This window comes from Molothrus aeneus, chromosome 33 (assembly GCF_037042795.1).
Source record: "Molothrus aeneus isolate 106 chromosome 33, BPBGC_Maene_1.0, whole genome shotgun sequence".
NCBI classification, from domain to species: Eukaryota; Metazoa; Chordata; class Aves; order Passeriformes; family Icteridae; genus Molothrus; species Molothrus aeneus.
The window spans coordinates 1,663,631-1,687,001 of record NC_089678.1 but is presented as its reverse complement, the minus strand read 5'-3'; the positions used below and the strand labels follow the sequence as shown (position 1 = coordinate 1,687,001).

Genomic DNA, 23,371 nt, shown 5'->3' with positions numbered 1-23,371 from the left:
GGAGTATTTTCAGCCCAGCTAATAATTAAAGAGCTGATCTTCATGCAACTGAGGTCACTACAAATCTTTCATTCATAAGGAAGCTCACCAAGTTTGAGTCTCTGCCTGAATTCTGGTGACAATTTCATCAATGCACCACAGTAGACTAAAGGCTTTCATAAAATCATGCAGGAACTGTTTAAAGTGGAAAAGCCAGCAAATATCCCAGATACCAAGAAGGGAGTATCAATTAAGGCAGTATTTCATTATCTGCTTTCTAAGCTATACCTTGCTGTCAAACAGTGACAGTGGCTTCACACCCTTGAGTGAGAGCCTCATGATGGCGTAGAGGACGGTGCAGAGCACAAACTGGTGCTCCACCAGTGGGTAGTGGATGCGCTTCTGCTCCAGGGCCAGCTCCACGATGGACACTGGGCCTTCCACCGACACCCAGGCGTCCTCAGTGTCCAGCACAGGGGCCTGCATCTCATCACTGCTCACGTCTGCCTGCCAAGCAACACACCAGAGCAGTCACACACTAAAAACCTCCTACACTGGCCTGCTCTGCAGTGAAATTAAAAAAAAAACTTCATGTTGTTTAGAATATCATTAACATTTGTCTGAACTGAACAGGACAGAAGTTAGTATAATCACGGTCTTCAAAAATAGATTTTAACCCATCCATTCCTTACTTTCAATGGGAAAAATAAAAATTTACCTCTAGCAAAGTTTGCAGAAGTTCTGAACAGCAGCCAAGAAAAGCTGTCATTGCTGTGTCACTCATCCCTACATCCTGGTAACAAACAGTAAGATTTAAATTGTATCAGCTGGAATTGAAACAGGCTTTCATTAGCTTTTTATGTCTGAGAAGACAGTTGTTGACATAAAATACATAGTTCAGCTCAGTTTCTTAACCTGTTACATTTAAACGTAAACAAATACTTACTGAAGTACAACAAAGAATTAACAGGAGAATTTGGAATAAAGTAAATGTAGCCATTTACAACACCGTATCTCAAATGAAGACTGAATCAAGTAATGCCACCTAATAAATTTAATTTTCTGATTATATCAGTTGTCTTCCAAAGAAATTTTAACTAATGATTTTATGCATGAAAAGTAACAGTAATTTGTCATCTTATAGTCTCAGGACTACCCTCTACAGTTCTAATCTGCTTTTTCAGATAAAAATTAATTTATACCACTTAAAATTTGTAACATTTGCTCTAGGGCTATATTTTCATTTTTTTTTTTCTAACTTTCAAAAATAAATCACAAACCAGTATTAAATTTAAGGCATTTCTAATTAATTCTTCCCACTCAGAGAAAAGTAGTATTACTTGCCCGTCTGCATAATCTGTCCTTTGGAGCTTTTCCAACCTGTTTTTCCAAAAAAAAGAAAAAAAAGGTAAATTGTGTCACAACTAATTTTTCATTATGATGTCTGTTACCCACATTTTAACCTTTTATTACTATTTTCCCAATATAAAATGAGAAAATAGCTCAATTACAGGTACATGATGCAGCTCATTGCATATCTTGTTTTCAACAAAAGACTTGATACAAATTGTAAAGGAATGAACATCTATGATGCCCATATTTAGTTCATCCTTCTTAAAACCTAGGATTAGAAATAAGGTCCTCATTCAAATCTCAGACACAGCTAAGAAGCTCCCAGTGATTTCTATTATGCAGAACTAAAGCTGTAACACCAAGCATGATATTAGGAAGAAACCAGTCAGTTAATAAAAACCTTTCTCTCCTCTCCTCTCCTGCAGGTGTAAACTCAGGTAGAAGAGTTATGGTGAAGGATTTGCATAAATGCATGCAGGAAAACTGGAAAAGGGTTTTTGCAGAAGCAACACCTCCTATAACTGTATACAACTGAGCCTATTTCCTAGAAGGAATGGGGAAGAGGATATTCTCCAGTTCTTAGCTAAACAAAAAGCAAAGGCAGAAAATGAGAGGAGCAAAGGAGAAGGAAGACAAGACAGGAGAGCAAATTCTTGCAGGTTTTGTGTTGGAGTTTTATTCTTTAAGTCACTATCCACTTACTAGGAGCACTTTTCCTAAACTGTCTTCAGTAAACAGCCCCACTGCATAGTTATAAAGCATGAAAAAACCTGAAGCTTAGCAGGGACAAAAGACCACTTAAATTCAAAGCAGACGGGCTACACACTAGAACAAAAGCTAATTTACAATAGTAGCAATAGTTAAAAGTGCTCAACAACATCCACAAAATCTTCTGTATTTTGCAGAAGAGCTCATGTATATGAAATCTGGACTTGTGGTAGATCCTTGGTAACAGGCACAACCACTTTATTTATTGTTTTCTAACAAAATGTTACATATGCACACACAGATAATTTCAAACTGTTTCACAAATATTTCTTATTTAGTAGATACAAGCTAAAAAACTGCACTTAAGTCTTCAGAACACGACACCCACTGTTGATCAGCTGCCTCTAGTTATTCATCCAACAGATTTAATATTTTAAAGTATGCATTTCATCATCACTTCCAAATGTTAGCTATATAATAAGCCAAATAAACAGTGGTGATTTGTATAGTTAAATCAAAGACATTCCAAATACTTTTTAAAACAAAACACCAAAATGAAAGTTTATACATACTGGGTTTACTTTTCAGTTCATAACAAAAACAGTCTCAAGACACTGCACTCACCTTGTCCATCAGATATGTGGCAGAGGAAAGCCTTTTTACTATGAATGTATTCCACATCATCAGAGCAATACCTAGAACAATCACAGACTAGTAAACTCCAGGTGAATAGAAAAGGGATCTTATAAGATGGTGAACAAAACAGGAAAGAATTGTGAATTATCCTCACTGCTTTATACTTGAAGTTTAGATTTCTCAGGAGGAGACTACACTGGCGATCAAATACAGTCATAAGTGCAATTAATAACTTGGTTAAAATATTTTATTATGCAAACTAGGTTAAACATTTTAAGTACACATCAAGAGGGCATCTTATTTGCATACATAAATAGCCTACACAAAGAAAATGGTCATCACCTTCACTGAAACAGGGTATCAAGAACTGCATGAAAAGTAATTGACTGCAACTGATGTTACACTATTTAAATACAAGTAAAAATTCATTTCAGAGCAATTTTATTTTAAAATGCTTTTAGTTGAACACATCAACTTTATCTAATTAACTTATTTTCACAATTGTGATGGAAACTCAATTTCACCATGGAAGAGAGAAGTGTGGATGTCAGCAGAAAATTTTGGGGTGGTTTGGTGGTTTTAAGACAAAATGGCCATCACTATTATAAACAGAATTCATTTACTTTAGTCAAACATCCAATCTATTTTACAATTTCATCAAAGATAATTTTTACTAAGAGCATTGTACTTACCATGCTGAATGTGAGCATTAATGATGCATCTTAGATGATCTATAGATCTATTGAGAAAACATGCTTCCTTATGGAAAAAAATAAATGACAGTACAAGTTAATACATTATTCAAAACTTGCTTTAAAAGTAACTTACTAATTCTTAAAGGGCCGAGGTAGATTATCTTAAAGCTTTTACTCTGACAGTTATAAAACTAGTAAGTTATTCCGCTGTTGCAATCGTCTCTACCAGTATGTGACAAACATGTGCGCATGGCAAAGTTTGTTTCAGTCATCACGAAGCCAACTGTAATTTCAGGGGTTTTTTAGTATAAGTCCTGCTAACATACTCCTTGCTGAAAGACACCTCCACTGGCTACAATAACTTTTCAAATACAAAATCCATTTCTGATAGAAAGAGTAATTTTTACTCAATTTTGCTATGATGGAGTAAGCTTTTAACAAGTCTCTGTCAAACCTTCTATTCTATGTCAAGTGACGTGGCACAGCTCTAAGGAGTTCTAATTTAACTTTTAACATCATCTGAACTTAGCACAACATTTTCCCTTACAGAAACTATAGGACAGGAGAGGAAAAAAGGAAATTTTTTATTTTCTTTCTTATGACAACTGCCAGCAGTAGCCAGGGAATCTGAGAACATGCAAGAAATCCCACTTTCTTCCCACAACAGAATGGGTTCTAGTCTAAAAAATTTCGTATTCTGTGACTTGTTTAAGCAGATTTAGAACAGAGAAAAATATGCCTCTGTTTTGGAGTACTGTTTTGTATCTGCAGTACAAACAGCCAAAAACCTTTTTCAAACTGAACCCAGTTTCCAGACTCCCAGTATTGAGAATCTGATAGCCTAGAAATGTACAGTGACATGCCATTCAGCCTCAGGACATACTCTCATTTTCTCAATTCAATTCCCACTTGCCACAGAAAAATTGCACCTAATAACTGCTTTCAAAGTCAGTCTTATTAATTGATGTTTTGCTGAGCTACCAGAAACTTGTGAAGCTCCTTCTATCGAGTTGGTCTTAACCATTATTCCCTACAAAAGACACTTTCTTACCTCTGGGTCCTTATTCCACTGCACTATACATTCCCAAGAGCAATGTGCATGGAGTACATCAACTTCAAGACTACATGGAAATTGCTGATATGCTACTTGCAGCAGCTCTAGAAAAACAATATCTGAAGTTAGAAGACAGACCTCTTCCCACTAAAATTTCTGCTACTTCACAACAACAGTCTCTGCAGACTTTTATAATTTAAGAAATTCACATTAATTTCTTACCTAGGATTCTTTCCAAGCCTGTAGCTGCTTCTGGTTCCTCAAGAAAGAGATTATTATGCATTTCTACAGATTCTTCAGTACTATCTGTAGTGTTTTTGTACTGGGCCACATTCAGTATAATTGGACTGAAGCCTTGCCTAAAAACCCATTTTGCTACAGTGTCAGCAATTCCTCCTAGGATGTTGAAAAGAAAAGTAAGAGGTAGAGTAGATTATTTATGGTTCACAATCTAAGGACAAGAGAATATAGGGTTTTTAACTACCTTTAACTACATACAGGTAACTCTACCAATTAAAAAATTTGCTAACCTACTGATCAGAAATTTACAATGCAGTCTTTATAGTAATAGCTTTTAACAATTTTAACGCACTGTTCTACATGATTTGCATTGCTTTTTAAATTAAGAATGGTATCCAGCAAAACAATTTCCAGTGCAGAGTACATAATTAAATAGGTAAGGATGGCTCAGAAGTATATTAGAAAGAAAATCAACAATCTCTCCAAGAAAAAAAATGTACCTGTTGCAGTGTGATGCCATTTCCTGTTTCACCTATCCCAACCCCCCAGGTGCCAACCTCTCCTTTCCCCTCTGCCCTCCTGCTAAGACCTGTCCATCAATCTTAACATTCCAGCAAGGGCATCGTGTGGTTGGCAGAAGTTCAAAAGAAGCCCCTCAGGTCCGGGCTCATTGGCCTATCCAAGTGTCTTTATCCCTTGAGCCTTCCCCTCCTCCCACCTGGTTGGTCCCTCACCTGTCCCTTCCCCTCCCCCTGTCCCCGGGCTTAAAAGGAGATGAGACCATGCAGTCTAGATTCTGTTGGGAGCTGTTACAAGATTCAGGGGTCTATCATCCTGGAATAAAACTCTGGATTAAAACTCTACGATAGAATCCTCTCCTGTTTCTCTTCACCGTCCTCTGAACCTTTTCCACCAGAGGTAAACTTTCTACTTTGCCTGGATTTGTTCCGAGTGCCCAGCTGCAGCATCCAGCCGGCCAAATGTATCTCTGAGGTGAAACATCACAGCTGCTGCCTTTGGCCCAGCAGCAAGGGTCAGACGAGGCCAGGCACGTCCCACCCAGAAATATTGGAATTCCAATTCCATATGTACCTTTTCCAGCTTCAAGCAGTTTCTTAACAGACAGTCTGCCCAAAGGCTCAGTCTGGAGTGATGAAACTCTTTTTGTCCTTTTGGTCACTTTGCTGTGCAGTAGTGTTTGAAGTATCAGGCAATCCTCTAACTGTTTCAGCAGAAGTTTCCAATATTCAGTATCAAGGGAGAGTGCTTCCCAGGATTCTGTGTCTGAACCTACAATTATTTGGGAAAACTAACAAAAGATATGAATTGCTTTAGGTCTGTTCATTTTAAAGCACCACAATTTTGTTCATAAAAAATGTATAGCATTAAAATTCAAAACTATATCCCAAGAGCTAATGCATTTTAAAGAATAATTTACTTCAAAGTATGCATTAACTATTTTGCAAAGATCAATTAACATCCCACACTGCTCACAAGTTACACATATCCTTCAATAAAAGCCTAAAGGAAATAAAAAGACCTGAAGGATCATCTTACAGTCCCATTTTTAAGTTCATATTCAGCTGAAAAGTGGGCTAGAATACCTTAAAATATTTTAAATCCTCCACTATATATGATTAATCCTTCCCCAAATATATGATTAATCCACCTACATTTCCATTTCATATCATATTAAAAAATATAGATCATGTACTCAGAAATATTGGATCAACCACATGGCAGTTCTGTGCACTATTTTGTTAATTTCCATATCTATCAGTAAATGCTTTGCCAGGAAACCCAAGAATCTTTCCAGATTGGTAGAAGAAAAGGGGTGGGTAAGATACATGGATTTATGGAAGGGAAATCCTGAAGGAAATAAATCTGTTACCTTTTCTTTTTAAAGCAGAACAGAAGAAAAAGGGATAAAGTCATGTAGGTTAAGGATAGTATGTTGCAACATATCAACATCTCTATTTTGCAACACTGAAAATTTAAACAGAATAAACAGAATTGCAATAGTTGAGGTGAATGCGCAAAAATACTGAAACACTTCCTGTTCTCCAGTTAAAATTTGTAAGGCAGACACAATTAGGGGGCTGGGGCATCTCTCCTACGAAGACGGACTGAGAGAGTTGGGATTGCTCAGCCAGAAAGAGAAAAGGTTCCATGGTGCCCTTACTGCGGCCTTCCCCTACCTAAAAGGGGTCTACAGGAAAGGGACTTTTACAAGGGCAGGTAGTGACAGGACAAGGGGAAATAGCTTTAAAGACAAATAAGGAGGTTTAGATTGGCTATTAGGAAGAAATTCTTTACTGTGAGGGTGGTAGGCACAGGTTGCCCAGGGAAGTTGTGGATGCCCCTTCCCTAGAGTGTTCAAGGCCAGGATAATGATGCACTTGAGCAACCTGGCCTAGTGGGAGGTGTCCCTGCTCAGGGCAGCAGGGACTGACATCAGATCATCTTTAAAGTGCCTTCCAAGCCAAACCATGCTCTGGCTCTATTTACAAGACTGAACACCACCTACATCCCACCTAATATAATTCAGACACATCTGCCTGGTGCTATTTGGAAATGGAATAATGTTTTCCATGTTGAATTGAAATACTGTATGCAGTTTTACAGCCTTAATCACAACTTGGTAAAGGTATTTAGTGCCAAGAAAACCAAGCATCCATCATGTTAAGGGATAGTAACATAGGTTCTACAAAAATTCAACAGTTACTTAAAAAAAAAAATCAACTATGTTAAACCACCCAAAGTTCAGCAGACTTCTCCAATTTATGTGGAAAGTGTGTAGGCTTTAAGTTCATCAACATCATTTGCTATTGAGAGAGAAACTCAATGTACAGTTTCCATATTTAAATAAGTTTAGTAAATTATCCTGACATATCATTAATTCATCTCAGCATAATGTTCTTCAAATATGAATGCAAATTTTCAGGCTTGCAGGGTATCAGGCCTGCGCCCAGGTTGGAATGCAGGCAAATGCTGAGGATGTTACTGTTATCAAGACAGTTGCAGGGAAGCGATACAGCAACTAGAAGAGGAGGGAGTGTGAGATGAGTTACCTTTTTCTCAGTCACGCTGTCGATTACCTCTGCGGTTACAGAGTGTCCCACGTGAGCGGACAGCAGGGCAGCCGCGCTGCTTTCGGACTGAACGCAGGCTGTGCGCATCTGCTGCCACCAGGGGGACACCGACTGCGTGTCCCACGACTCGTCTATAGCGACTGGAGGCAAAGGGAGAGCGGGAAACTCAGCTGGGGTCACTGTGCAGGAGCAACCAAACCCCGGAACCAGCACTTGTGAACACAGCTTGTCCACGAAGAGCAATTTCTGATTACTCTACATGATAATTTTCCAGATATTTAGCACATGGGTTCTTGGATTGCAACTCAAATTTAAAATAGAAGGTGAATTATTCATTCTCAAAACTCATTTGTAGCAAACAGACAATAGATCTGAATCACTAGGTAGCAAACCTGCTGCATGCTTAAAAGATCTAAGAGTTGTTACGCTTCACAAGGCAGATTAATTTGTGATTTCAAGATGCCACACATATTCAATGCACTCAAGCTGTCTCCCTTCAGGCTGCCTTGTGTTCAGCAGCATTAATTTACTCAGCAGCAGTAGCTTGTTCATGCTTCCCATTTCAGGCTGATAATGCTGCTCTATGGAGAAGTAGACAATAAGGGAACCTGGCACAGATTTATCCATAGCAGCTCTATGTGAGGTAGGAGAATCGGCATTTATTCATATGTACAACATATCTACAACCTACTCCAAATTATGGCAAACTGACTTTATAGAGTACTCAAGTTACAAATGCTACTAAAGTAACAGTAAAGCAAAGGATGTCTGAGAGCCAGTCAGCACAAATTAAAGAGATGGGACTAAACATTCAAAAATGTTAGGAAAGCGAGCTGGACAGCGACATTCTGGTGCCAAATAGGAGTTGTGCCAACTTAGTGTAGAGCGAGACTGAAAACATGGCATTAGTCCATGAACACGTAGCATTAAGTTTTGCTGCATAATTTGTGAGGGGGGGAAATCCAAAGTGATAATAGACTCCAGCTAGAGTAGTAAAATTCTAATAATAACAACAGCTGCCTTTGAGTATTTTAAACACACATCTCACCTTTCATTTTGCTCAGAAGTGACAGCATAGTGTGAAGGCAACTGACAGAATCTGGTTTGTCTAGAAGATCTTTTTCCTTGGAAAGCCATAAAGTGAGAAGGAGTGACTGTAAAAAAAGAGAATATGGAATTGAAGCAGTAAAATGAAACTCTAATATTGCAACACACCTAATGCAAACAGTTTCTCAAACAAGTTTTATGTCACAAAGTGAAAATGTTATATTCAGGAACCATTATATTAACATTACAAGTTAAAAATATACACATGATGCACTCTGTGACAGATCTTGAAATTAAATAATACAATCAGTACATTTAATCAGCAAGATATTCTAGAAAATACTCCCTTTGAAAGCTCAACTTGGCAAACATTACGAGTTAACATTATAGTTGAAAATTATGAACACTTGTAGTCCTTAACGAATATTTTAGACATTCCCACTAGAACACCCACATTTTCTACTAGAATATTTTCTTCTATTTTCTTTGATATCGTTTAACTGGGAAATGCAAATATGAGTAACTACAGAACTGAATATGGGGTTATTTAAACACAGCCTAAATACAGCAGCAATCCAATTCAGTAATCCAATTCAGTAATCCAATTCAGCCAAAATTCAACATGCAGAAATTTTCCTTTCAACGTTTTGTTTTCAAAATACTAAATCAAAGTTTTGAAGCACGTAATAAACATCTTACCAACAAGGTTTGTGGGCTAAAACCTGCTGATTCCAGCGCATGGCATATTTCCTCTGTGGAACTCTCCCCACACAAACACTTCCAGAAGAAAAAGCTGCCTGAAGCAAGAATTAGTTGACATTATGAACATTATCTAAAACCACAATCTCTCTCCTTACACTTAGACAAAAGGCAATCTATTGATCAGGTCCCAGTGAGTGCAATACAAAAAAACAGGTTACATTTGGGATCACCTGGTACTCACCTGCCTGCCAGTTTAAACCACAACAATCTTTTCTGATGCCCAACAAGGAACACAGGGGGTTGAGATAAAGACAGATCTGACCAGAGCATGTCAAAACAAACTTGTCATAAGCATTAATTACATTACTTTAATAGTCAGTGACATAATACTGACAGATTTGCTGCCAGAGCAGCGTGAAGTGTAAATTGCTGTAAATATTCACTGTTGTGCTCTATCACCCCTGGGGGTTTGGTTTGGGTTATCAGGTACTGTTGGCTCATGGCACGATAAGATCTCTGTCGTGACACTGAGCTGCCTTCGGCCACGGCTCTGGCCCTCGGGCACCGCGCAGTGGGAACGATTCGCAATTGCATCTTTGCTCCTCCAAGGGCCCATCCAGAGGAAAATGCCTTCCTCCAACTCCCCCTTCTCCAGCCGAATTACAACCATTCTGCTCAACACTGCTCGGTATAGTCAGAGAGAAGAGAAGGCCTCTGGATCTGATGGCAAAGTGATATGTACTGTGGCTGAGCTACAGAAACAACCTAACACTGCAATCACTGACAACTCTACACAAGAAGAAATACTGGAAGTGAAAGTGAGCTCACTCAGTAGGAGGAACAGGAGAAGGAGGTGGATGAGGCAGGCTACTCCAAAGTAGGGCCAGCATACAAGCAGTAGAATGAGATGTTCACTACTCAGGTAGGAAGAAGAGGAAGAATTTGTAAAACAATGCAGTAATCAAAAAATCTCTATCCCTGAGGAAGCTGCAAGATATCCGTGAAGATTTCAGTCAAAATCCAGGTGACTAGGCTGTCATTCAGCTGTTCTAATGTTGGCATAACAGGACCAGTAGCCTGAAATCAGAAGGTAAGGAAGCCAAAGAGCTGGGATCCCTTTCTAGAGAAGAGGGCATTGACAACAGAACTGGAAAAGGGGCACAAATCCTCAGCCTCTAGAGATTACTCCTCCCAGGTGTAAAAGGAAGGAATCCTTTTAAGGAATGCATTACACGTCTCCCAGGCAAGCGGACTGATCCAGACTGCACAGAACAGAGTGAAGCCGCCCTTTGGAAAGACTGAAAGATGCAATGGGCTTTTAAAGGCTATATGGAATGCAGTGGGTGCTAAGACATTCTAACATTGGGACACAGAGGTAGCTACGGTCATTTGGTTGGCCAGCACTATGGGATCTGCCAATCAAACTACCCCTGCCCAACCAAAACTCTATTGTACAATAGAACGGGATAAAAATACACTTGAGAACAGAGTTTATGTTGCTCCTGTCTCAGGCAAAAGCAAACCCATTTGTGGAACTGCTTTTGCTAAAGGACCTGGATGCACTTGGGGAAGTCTGATGTGTACCTCAAGGGGATTTGATTCTGGATGAGAACACACAATGACTTGAATTGTATATTAATTGCTATATAATATTGTATGGCATCACTACTATGGATGCTATATGCTGTATCAATGGTTTTACAATAAAAATTACCAAGATTAATGACAATTTAATTTTGACGAATCTGCCAAAGTGCAGTGATGCTAAAACATGACAAGCACAGCAGTGATGGAACCAGAACTGGTTTCAGCATGCAACAATCCAACACCACACACCACTTCTCCTGCCCTAGAAGACTACTACTACAGATGGAGCCCACAGCCATGGACTAAATTAAATCATTGGACATTTTAGAGGGACCTTATTGAAAATCTCAACTCCACAAATTAGGGCTCCTTGTTGCCTCACCTAATTGCCTTATGCTGCCTCTGGTCAGCTCCCTCATCTCTGAGGCTAAAGTCAGTCCTGCCATTAACTCAGTTTTTAGAGTGCTGTGAACATGAAAGCAGCAGCAGGGTACAGCTGCTCTGTGAAGTATCCAGTTACCACTGCCCAATTTAGTAGTGTAAATTAATGAATGAAAAGTGGTTACATGGCTTCAGGGTAATTGTATCCACAGATGCAGTTAACTTGTATTAATAGTCATTCATGCAAAAGACTTGTCCTGCAGCTAAAGGTAAGAGTCTAAAAGGAGCAGTTATAGCACTTCAAGGCAAGACAGGTTGGTAAGGCCTCAAATTAGGGCTAAAATATTTATACCATCTTAGATTAAAATCAGTCTGAATAATGTAACAGAGCTCAATAGCTCTTACCTAAAGCCACATATTCTCCATCTTCCATATCTTTTATAGTAATCACGTCCTTTTCATATTCTAGATATTCTAAGAATATTTTCACAGACAACATGTCATCCTTCTCATCAGTCAACTGAGTGGTAGTTTGAGTATTTTCTTTCTTGTAGCTCTCCAGTAAAGTTTCAAGCCTATGAAAATCTTTTTCTTCAAGGCGAAGTAGTTTAGCCAAGTCCTTAAAAGCAAAAGCAAAAAAAAAAATCTCATAAAAGACTTATACAAGCAGATGGTTTTCAAACATAGTAAAAAAGAAAAAAAGTCAGAAGAGCCAAAATATTCCATTTCTAACATTAAAAACATCTTTGAGAAGGGCCAAAATAATCTCCAAATCAGTTATTCACATTGCTCAAATGAAGAGCTTGTCTAGCTTCCTTTTTAAGGACCAGAACAGATGCATTTCCCATTTTTAGCTTCTGCCCATAGCATAACAATCGTCCATCAAGTAAACAAGCCTGTAAAATACCAGTATGATTTTGTAAATACATAAGCAGTTTTACAAATTATAGCAAAAGCAAGCCAAATTATGCAAGCATCAAAATTTTTAACTTCTACAGGTCCCAAAATATCCCTCCAAAACCAAAGTGAAGAACACACTACATACTTTGAATAAAGAACTGAAAACAGGAGACTGTGGTTTTATTTTCACTTGTATCTCAACTTTGTGTCTCCTAAAGAATATTAGGTAGATGAATTACCAGACACTTGTATGAGGCTGGAGGGAAGGTATTATAAGTAATTACCTCATTAAAAGCTGCAGCACAAAAAGGGGTTACTTGCTTACCTACTTACTCTATCTGAGGCTTTGAAAACGTATTCTTATGCTTAAATCATCACTTGAATTTAAAAGACAACTGAATTTTCAATTTACTCACATTATCTGAAGGTGAAGTCTCTTTCTGCATGCTCTGGGAATTTAGTTTGCTAACCAGTTTATAAAGATGTAACAGCTTTAACTTGTTTGCACAGAACTGCAGCAGTCCTTCGTCCACACACTCCAGCTCTGAGGAGAAATAAAACCGCACTTGAACTTGAACATATAGCCTGGAATAGTGAAATAGACACACAGAACTGGAGGATTTCTGAAACTCACTGTAATTTTTTGATGCACTGCTGTTTGCAATCATTACATTCAATTCAGAGCAGCATAAAATAAGAATTATTTCCACAAGAGGTATTAAAGAAAGCTATGAAGCTTGTTTTAAAACTGGAGGTTGACAACGTGAAACTGAACAAAGACAAATCTATTATCTTCTCCTGGTTTAAGGCCAAACCACAGACTGTCAAAAACTGAAATACAGTTCTGGTTTTCTTTCATCAAGAATAACAAACTATAACATTTATTCATTCTGACACTTTAAGCATATTCCTCTCATCTGAAGAAGGCTTGATAACTACCAACATGAATTAAATTTCACCTCAGCAAGACACTGCCTTCTGTATTTTTGCAATCTGAGTCTCAGAAATTTCATGTATCTATTGACATTCAAATTCCCATAACAATTAAAGCAACATAGAAAACTAACACCAACATGTCCAAAAAAATTTTTATTTCAGCTTATTAATCTTGAAAGAAAGCCCTCCTGAGAGATTGTAAAATGACCTTTCTATACAAAAGATTCCACTGAATACATAATTTTCACCTGAAGCTGCTTCTAAACATGATTTTCATTTACAAACCCTTAAATACTTTTAATACATTGCTATTAAAATCCTACCAAAAAAAGAGAAAAACACAGAGAGTTTTTCACAGAATCACTTGACCTTGAATTCACAACCACAGCATTCACAGAGCCCAGGATCTGCTTCAAATTATCTTTTACCTACTAGACAGAAGTGGAGAAATAAAACACTACTCTTGTGAAATTAGAAGGCTGGAACATCAGTCAAGTTTGCTGTATATTGTGACTGTGGGGAAATAATGTTATGTTTGACAAGAGATTAATGATGAAAAATGCACAAACACAGAGACCTTAGGAAATATACTACTCTGTCAACCTCTCTTCAGAATTAAAAGTCATGTTTCCGTTTTCCTTTGGATGTTTTAGGAGTTATAAAAGAAATGGATAATACTATTGATTTAGAATGAGGTAGAGAATTTAGGTAGAGAACTGCATGTGTGAATGTCTCAATCTCCTCTATGTACTTCAAGAAAACCATAAAAAGAAACTACCACTGGCAGAAATGAAGGAGAGATTTCTTTGATTCTCAGCAAAAGATTTTGAATCAGCAATGGCATTTCCTGACATAAGCTCTGAAATCTCTACCAAAACTTGAAGTATTTGGTAAATTTCAGCAAAGTTTACCAAAAAAAAGATACTAGATGTGGTCACAGCTCAGATTCTCAGTGATAAATATTTTGTGCTTCAAGTACATTAAAATTCACAGATCATGTCATATTTTCACATTCTTCTTTGGAGAGAGAATAAATTAAAACATTTACAGGCAAAAGCCTATGAACCTTCTTTTTAAAGGATGCTTTTACAGGACACAAGCACTCAGACCAGTTTTTTTGAGTTTGTTTTGTTGGTTTTTTTAAAAAAATATAATCACAAGTTACTCGGCACCCAGCAAGCTTAGCCAAACATACTTACCAGCAAGCTATTTGTAGTCTGCCTTAAATAAAGACATAGAAAAGCAACATCCTGTGATACCTAGTACTGAAACTAGGCAGACCAAACCTGGTCTCCCTGTGGAACAGAACATTTCTACATACAATAGTAATAGTCTTACAGCACTGCAGACAAAGTGCAAATATCTCTCTATATTTGCAAAATAAATATCCACCTACCCTGTTTTTTTAAATTATCCATTAATGTCTGAGTGATGCTTGTGAGAGATGAAAGTGGCATGCGTTCGCTTGTCAATATACTTTCCAAAGCCTGTTAAGCAGATTTTCAAGAGAATTAAACAGTCACTTAATCTCATTGTTAAAATATGCAAGTTAAGTCAACAATAGCACAACTTTGACCACAATTTTTCATCTGTATTTCACCTTCACATATACTTGTGGCATAATTTATTCCTACAGAAAGGTCTTCTCTCTTTTTATTATTCACAGACAATGCCTTGGGGAAGTCACAAGTCAAAGTTAATTCTAGTCAATATGTCATAAAAAACTACCCAGAAAAAACACACAGAAACCCTAAACAGCTCAATTATTTGTTTCAAGTAATTCTAGGGAAAAAAAAAAAAACAAACCAAACTTATTTTGAAATATTTAGCACTCTGACAATGCAGTACTTTTTCTAATATTAAAGTATACTCTAAATGTTCACCTGTCTTTTTGTAGCAGGATATTTGATATCAAGTATTAATTCCTTTGCTTCAGCTTCAATTAAATCTGCAAATAAAGATAATCAAAATTTAAATTCATATATCTCAAATGCCTTCTAAAGAGCAAGTAAACCTGCATAACAGTTAAGGTGCATGTGGGTTCATGACAAAGATGATGACACTGTTGCAGAAGGTGCCAAAATAAGATTGAGGAAAATGAAACAAAGTAACAGAAATCTCAAGCTACTTAAAAATCATAGCTCATAGCACATAGAGCTGTCAGAATGCACCACAATTGTACTTGTGGTTGCATACTTACAGATAATCCAAGAACTCTTTGATAACACAATCTTAAGAAATTTTACAAGAGAACCTACCTGGATCTGAGGTTTTAGCTTTGAGTAAAGCATTTAACTTCTTCACTAGATGCATATCTTTTGCTCGTTCACTCTTTTTATCACTGAAGGAAAAGAATTTTTAATTGTATGAGTGAAGAGAATTAAAAGTAATAATTCAATAAAACTGTAATTTTTAAATTATTTATGCTACTTTAAGGTAACATCCCAATAAATAAAATCATGTTAATCCATACAAACCAATGAGATTATTACAGAGAACTATTCAGCTTGAAAAGGAATGCCAGAATTGCTGTCTCCAACTGTTTCCAAAAGCAATAATGAAATTAATTTACTTATATAGAGCATAAAAAGTTCTTACCTCAGTGATAAATGGAAAGGTACATGGACAGTTTTTACACTTCCAGAGACTGGATCAACAAGGCAGATCTGGTAAGTCTGGGGCTGCCACCCCTGACTGGTCACATTGTTTAGACCCATTATTTTATAACCAGGATACAACAACCTGAAATTTTTTTTAAAAATGGCCAAAATTAGCAACCTTCCCTGTCCACAAACAAAATAAAAAGGCACTAAGTTTTATGAAGCTAAGGTTTAAGAACTGCAAAACACCTTTATCAGAAAAGACTGTAGAGTGATGAAATATGACAATATATCCCCACCTCTAGAACAAGAAGCTGCATTCCTGCATTCAGTGGAAACACTGGGCAGCACAGGAAGTGCTTGCCAGCACCACTAGCACTTTTACCCTGGCATAGCCATGTATCACTTTATTGCAGCAGCACAGCCACCACGCCTACCTGCTAACTGATTCTTACCTGCAGTATTTCCCCACATTGAAGGCTCCAACCCGAGGTCCTTGCTGCGTGCTCCACACTTCCAGAATGCCTCTTCTTGGAGCATAGATCACAAGGAACTGAGCTACCCTGCTTGGACCTTGTGCATTTCCAAAAGGAGAAGAATCCATCTTCTCAGTTTCCCTTTCCTGAAGGTCCTCCACAGTCTGTATCCAACCAACTTCCGCATCACGGTATCCTTTGTAAGAGAAGACAGAAGGTCACAAATGTGCAGAAATTAATACAGGATTAGTGTATCAAGTTGTAATCTTAAGCTTTATTTCAAATCGTGCAACTCCTGACTCCTATAAAGAACTCTGGTCCATTGACTTGGCACAGGACCCACAAGAGTGTGGCCAAACATAGCCCTTGGCAAAGCCCTGGCAAGGAACAAATTCTTTTGAAGAAGATATTAAAAACCCCAAAACCCATCAGGTCAGTGCTTGGGACATTAAACCAATGCATGACATTGAGGAGTCCCTTGTTGTGCAGCCATCATGATGAAATGAGAATCTAACAAGCTGTATGTCTTCTTACTGATTTTTCAAAGTTTATCTTCTCAGCAGAATTAAAAAGGGTACTAGAGCTTACCAACAGAAAGAACCTTGAATAGAGCTAAAGCTCTTCCAAAAGAAAATACCAACCAAACAGACCAAATTTTAACTATATTCCAGGGATTTGCAAAAATACCCTTATGGACTTTATATTACACCTGACTTTGGTTTGTAATGAAGCAATGTACTAAAATTCTCAGAATTCTAAGTCTGAACATAAAATGCCTCAGTGTTTTGAAGACTATTATTTGCTATACTAATATCACTACCATACCTTTCCACATGCGAACTGCGAGTCCTCTTGTAACATCCAGCAAAATAACCCTTCCAAATTCATCTGTTACTGCTGCCAAAGTATTACATGGAGAAAGACATATCCTTTCACCATGGCGCCGAGAGTCAGGAAGTCCAAACCTAAAAAAAATAATAATGAAGCAAAGCCACTAGACACATCCTTTTCTTCAGAAATAGTTAGATTTTCTTTTGAGGATTAAGACTTCTTTTTTAAGCTAACAGAAGGCATGGATAAAATTACAAGCAAATCATGGAAAAAGTTCTTGCTCTGTGTCCTAGGTTACAATATTAAGGTGTATTCCATTCCCATCCTCAAGAACTGCTGAAACCAGCAGGGGGATTGTTTTTTCCTTATCTCCTGTTCATGGGCCCATCAATGCCTTTCCACATGACTCAGAGATAACTCCCTCCAGGAGACATTTTTGTTTAATGGACCCACCACATGCCTCATAGAATGATAACAGCCATTGTGAGTTGCTCCATCCAGGGAGGAGGAGCTAAGCATCCCTACCTGGATATAATCTGGGATTTGGGACAGAACAACCAGTCTTTCCACTGGATTCCCAGAGGAGCAGCCGTCTTTTCCACTGGATCTTCAGAGGAAGACTACACTCTTCCTACAGGATCACTGTTCCAACAGAATCACATCTGCCACTACAGGAGGACTGCAGCCACCAATCCAACTGGACTGCTACCACACCCTTACCCACAGGGTGTCAAGTTGTATTCTGACTCTGTCAGTGTAGGGTTTTTTTTCTTTTGTAGTATTGCATGTATTTTGGTTTTTCTTTTTCTTTTTCCTAATAAATTCTATTTCTGACTTGGAGTCTTTCACTGATTTGCTTTCAAACCAGAACATTCTGTTTACCAAGATATATCATAGCTCTGCCTAAGTCCTACTGAAAAAGCGAAGTTCAGAAAGTAGGATAAGTGATTGCCTTGTCATGCAACGACTGTACAGTAACAATGAACTCATGCACTGGAACGGGGAAGATGAATAATTATTTGTCCAGAATGATAAACTGAAATGAAACAAAGCTTAAAACAAATGACTTGCAAACTACCATTACTGCTTACAGTCATGTGTTCATCAATTATATACCTTTCAAGATAATTTAAATAATTAAAAAGATAAGACATGCAAAGTAACTGACCGTGAAAAAAACGCAACTTACCTCACTGCCAATGGGGTAGCAGGTTCCACCTTTGGTTTCTGTTTTTGGACAGGTTCTTCTTCATGTTTACTCTTCCAACCAAGCCAGCCACTTGCAACAGAAGAACATAACAAGAATTACACTAATGGTCGTAAAAATATTATACAGCTACAACTAAAAAAAAAAAAAAAAAAATTATTACCTGGCAGCATTAAATAATGCTGAAGTCAGTTTGCTTGCAACTGCTAAGGCAACATGAGACAACAGAGGCTGTGAGCTACCCTGAAATATGGGAACAATGTGTTTAGAAATTCAATAGTCAGCTGTGAATCACCCTAAAATGAAGCAACAAAACCTTTATAAAGCCAAGAAACAGTTCTTACACTGAACTCAACTGCAGATTAGTTTTTCAGGTCTCCTACGGACTTTCAGCTCAGAAAGTATAGCTTTAAGACTGCAAAATTTAAATTCATTGTCCCCAGAAAAGCCATTCTGACATCTCTACCATTTCAAACTCCTCTGAAAGTCATTGGTAGCTCAGTATGTTTATCTGCAACAGAAGTTAAAAAACCCCTGTGTATCATCTATCACAGAGAGCTGACTGGTGTATGGCTTTGGCATCCTTGCAAATATCAACATAAGCAGTTTTTTCACAGACCTGTTGGAAAGCAAGTACAGAAACCAAAATTCCAATTCTAGCATTTACAATTAAATTTCAATCCTGGTAAGGACAGCATACGTGTAGGGTCTGAATATACAGACACAGCTACACTGACATCCTTTTCCTCCCATACAACAGAAGATGATGTAAATATGCTACAGCTAAGCACAAACTGCAGTTTTCTCCTACAAGAAATCACTACAATGTACTCAGGTCATGTTGAATCAAAGGCTAAAGACCTCCAAATATCCATAAGATGCATGTTTACACAATACTAACATAATTTTTGAAAAACATTAGTTGGCAATAAATAAACAAATTTGAAAAAAATATTTATCACACTCAATTTAAGATAGAAAATAAAATTTCTCAGTAGCAGGAACCCATGCTAGACACTACTATCACATTCACTCCAAATCATTCCAGTTCCAGAAGATCAAGAAGGGGAAATGTCATCATAAAAAGAACTTAAGAATACTTCAGAAATACTCATACAGAAAAAAAGAAAGATTAATTATTCAAAGTTTCAGCGAGTCACCTTTGTAGTACATACCTCCAGGGCAAAAAAGAACCCAGTGAAAGGATTGGCTCCAACAGTAACATACTGGGACATGGCAGGTGGACTGTTTTTAATAGCTGCATTATATCCTCCTATATTGGAGGCAGTCTTCATTTGATCAAAAGGACACAGTGTCGTGATGCCTAACAAAAACAATAAAGTGAATGTCTTACACATTCAGAACAGAGGCATGCAATTGCTCTAAAAACATAAATATATTCCTGCCTTCTTGACTGATCAGCCAGCATTCAGCAGGAAGGGAAGAGGAACAGCTTTAACCATAGAAATGCCAAACAACATGGCAGAAATAACCTAATGGACTTGGGTTAATTATAAAGCACATATGGTTCATTCAGAAGGAAAAAAACTCAGCAGAGTTCAGCAGCAAAAATACATGTACCAAACTCACTTCACCTGCCTTAATAGCAGCCTTCTGACCTCTTAGCTGCTTTTGTAGAAAGGGTGGAAGAGAAACTAAGCTTACTATCCCTCAGATATGCCTCTCTGACAAGAACCAAGGCTTCTGCAAATTCTGAAGGGTAAAAGTCTTTGACAGTCTATCAGTCAAATCTGTCCTTTTTGGAAAGGAACCGTCACAAATTTAAATTTCCTTATGTGCCTGACTCAGGAAAGACCCACACCGGTCTTAACCTGCCTGCCAGACAGCTCTTTCACCTGACAGAAATGGAAATAACTGCATCTGATCTGGCCTCTCTCAGCTGTTTCTTACCAAGCAACAAAGAACAATATAGTTACAGGTGTAAGAGGGAAGACTCAATCAGACTAGAAAATAAAATAAAAAATATTTTGATAGTGGTTAATGAGAACATTCACTATGACAGCCTTCACTCACTTCTATCCAATCAGTATCACTAAGCACTCTCAAGAAGAATTTAACTGCACAAAACCATGAATTTAATTTTTTAAAATATTTGAAACTAAACAGAAATGCTTACCTATACTAGCATGGTCAACAATCGTATCCACATCTTGCAAACCCCATTTCTTATAAGCTAATGGTGGAGGTTGAACATTCTCACTGCCAGATGCTGCAGCTGACAAAAGTCAATAAAGCACAAAAAAGTTTCTACCGAGTCAAAGACAAAGGAATAGCATAACAGAGAGGAAAAAAAAACACCTGAAGCAATCTGAAGACACAAAATAACCTAGTTTTAAGTTAAATGCACTGGAATATCTGTTAAAATAGCCTTCTGAAATACTTACCATCATCAAATTACAACACTTTTAAAAATACATTTTGTACTTGCAGATAGTGTATTTACTAGCTATTATGGTAAAATACTCTGTACAATTTTAGAAAGCTACTACAATTGATTTCTGTGGTTTGGGCATGTTTAAGTGGAAACTTCTCCACCCAAGTACTTGCAAACTCAGAACACTCACTAGATATGTAACAGTGGGAGGTAAAAACAGTGGTAAGACGAAACCAGTGAGTGTCACTAAGTATCTATTACCCCAAATAGAGATGGTCAAGAATGAAGGAAGATACAGCACTCCAGCTGCAGATATTGCAACAAGCTTTGAGTCCTTCTCAACACCTTCCTTGTGCCATCTATCACACAGTACTGTCACATAATTCTCCTCTACCCCCTGGAAACTGAGCTTGTTTCCAAATTAGAGTTATGAACAGGCACTGTACTAAAAGAAACAGGATCTAAGTCTGCACAATCAAACAAGGTATGAAAAGCTCTTAGACATGAACACAAAGACCAGGGACCACCACTGCCATCATCCCAGCATTATCACTTCCTATAACGTCTTTCTTGGGAAGAAGAACATTCCACTGACAGTGGCATGCTAAGAAGCACCTCAGCAGTATGCAGTGGCTTAATGCCAGTGGGCAGCTGACCACCACACAGCAGCTCACCCACTCCCTCCTAGTGGGATGGGGGAGAGAGTCAGAAGAGTAAAAGTGAGGACACTTGTGGGTTGAGATAAAGACAGCATGCAAACAAAGCAAAACAATAAATTTTCTTCACTACTTCACATCAGCAGGCAGGTATTTAGCTACTTCCATGAATGCAGGGCTTTATCACACGTAACAGTTGCCTGGGAAGTCAAATGCAATAACTGAAGATTCCCCTTTCTTCCTTTTCTTTTCCCAGCTTTTATTTCCAGAAGCATCATCATATGGCACAGAATATCTCTTTGGTCAGCTGGGGTCAGCTGAACCAGCTGTGTCCCTCCCAGTTTCTGGGAATCCCCAGCGTGCTCACTGTCAGGGCAGTGTGAAAAACAAAAAAAGCCTTGACACTGAGTAAGCACTGCTCCACAGCAGTTAAAACATCAGCATGCTATCAGTGCTGTTTTCATAACAAATCCAAAACACAGCCCCATACCAGCTACTAGGAAAAAAAATTAACTCTATCTCAGCAAAAACCAGTGTACAGTATTATGGTGAACATGTAGAAGACAGTCAATACTACTTGGACAACCTGGGCTCTGGGAACACTTTCTGTAAAGGAAGAAACATCCCTGAATGCAGTAGGTGTCAATGTATCAATGAAGAAGCAAGGAAGATCTAAATTCCACCCTAATTTTATATTTAACCTAAGTAAATTTCCTAAAAAATAAAGAACTATTAAGAGATTGAAAAATAAACATTTCCCCTTAGACATACCTCTTGCTACCTGATTGCGACACGCACGAAGGGACTGGAAGAGGCTGAAGCCATCAATTGTCACAATTGCTGCTGGGTACAAGATACTTAGTTCCTCATTCTGGGGAAAAATGAGAAAAAGGAGACAAAAATAGATCACTGCTACTGTTAAAACAGCTTATTTTCTGGCTTTTTATACTATTAACTACACAAAATGAGGATTACATCCAGAGAGTTCATATCAAACAAGCCACAGGCAACTAAGGAAAAACTACAGAAATTCAGTATTAAACTCTCCCAAAAATCATTTTAGCCACATAGTTTTCTACTTTTATCTTCTTTTAATAATTTGTTTGCTTAATATATCTAATGGCTTAGGAAGAAAATACATAAGTTACAGCAGCTTTTGAAGGCGACAGAAAAACAGGTTCATCTAGAATGTAAGTATCACAGTTTTAGGAAGCCAAATTCTGAAACTGGATTAATGCCTGCCTGAATTACCACTTGGGCACATAAATGCTAATCTGGTGATACAAATTCAAGAGTCGAATTCCTTAATGCTTCTGTATTTCAAAACTGATCCCAAAAATGTCACACTAAATCATGTGAGTATTTGTACAAAGAAAACTTGGAAATTTCTGTGATTTTGTTCATTTTCCACATAAACTTGCCAACTCAGCCAAAAGTTAAGAAAGCTACCTTCTTTACTAAATAGTCTTGAGTTCTTCAGAGCCTTCTCTGCAGGAAATACTCACAATGACATGCAGGTTCCTAGCCCTATAAATAATTTTTAATTTCTAGCTATTTTCTGTGAAATATTTAAGTTCCTATGAATGAGTATGAATAGCTCTTGGCACCTGTCAAGTTACATATTTTTCCCTTCATGAATGCATTACCATGTTTTTTGCACGTAAATGAATAAATAGAAAATGAATGAAGTATTCCTTTGCAAACAGAGAAAAATAGAACAAATCTATAGAGCTAATACTCCAAAAGACATTCGGAATCCTCAAACAGGTATGAATACATCTAGAATAAGAAATCAAGGGTCTCCTGTTCTAAGGAAATGTCCATCCCATCAAAAACTGATAAAGGACACAGAGGATTCACAGAGAATACTCCCTTCCATAACCCCATAACACTGGC

General features: G+C 37.8%; 1 protein-coding gene across 2 annotated transcripts in view; it reads right to left on the bottom strand.

The window, feature by feature from the left end:
* RAB3GAP2 (RAB3 GTPase activating non-catalytic protein subunit 2) overlaps window positions 1-23,371 on the bottom strand; it is a 43,838-nt gene that overhangs the window by 4,149 nt on the left and 16,318 nt on the right. For both annotated transcript variants that reach the window (XM_066568475.1, XM_066568476.1), the window contains exons 8-31: window positions 22,247-22,346; window positions 20,562-20,660; window positions 19,600-19,748; window positions 18,588-18,667; window positions 18,407-18,496; window positions 17,212-17,351; window positions 16,366-16,582; window positions 15,909-16,052; window positions 15,569-15,651; window positions 15,194-15,258; window positions 14,707-14,797; window positions 12,791-12,918; window positions 11,880-12,093; window positions 9,504-9,601; window positions 8,806-8,911; window positions 7,737-7,897; window positions 5,758-5,974; window positions 4,648-4,821; window positions 4,423-4,529; window positions 3,369-3,435; window positions 2,665-2,735; window positions 1,324-1,359; window positions 698-772; window positions 268-486 (exon numbers count right to left, since the gene is read on the bottom strand). In XM_066568475.1, coding sequence (XP_066424572.1) covers window positions 268-486; window positions 698-772; window positions 1,324-1,359; window positions 2,665-2,735; window positions 3,369-3,435; window positions 4,423-4,529; window positions 4,648-4,821; window positions 5,758-5,974; window positions 7,737-7,897; window positions 8,806-8,911; window positions 9,504-9,601; window positions 11,880-12,093; window positions 12,791-12,918; window positions 14,707-14,797; window positions 15,194-15,258; window positions 15,569-15,651; window positions 15,909-16,052; window positions 16,366-16,582; window positions 17,212-17,351; window positions 18,407-18,496; window positions 18,588-18,667; window positions 19,600-19,748; window positions 20,562-20,660; window positions 22,247-22,346 — 2,931 coding nt within the window. The remainder of the gene's footprint in view (window positions 1-267; window positions 487-697; window positions 773-1,323; window positions 1,360-2,664; window positions 2,736-3,368; window positions 3,436-4,422; window positions 4,530-4,647; window positions 4,822-5,757; window positions 5,975-7,736; window positions 7,898-8,805; window positions 8,912-9,503; window positions 9,602-11,879; window positions 12,094-12,790; window positions 12,919-14,706; window positions 14,798-15,193; window positions 15,259-15,568; window positions 15,652-15,908; window positions 16,053-16,365; window positions 16,583-17,211; window positions 17,352-18,406; window positions 18,497-18,587; window positions 18,668-19,599; window positions 19,749-20,561; window positions 20,661-22,246; window positions 22,347-23,371) is intronic.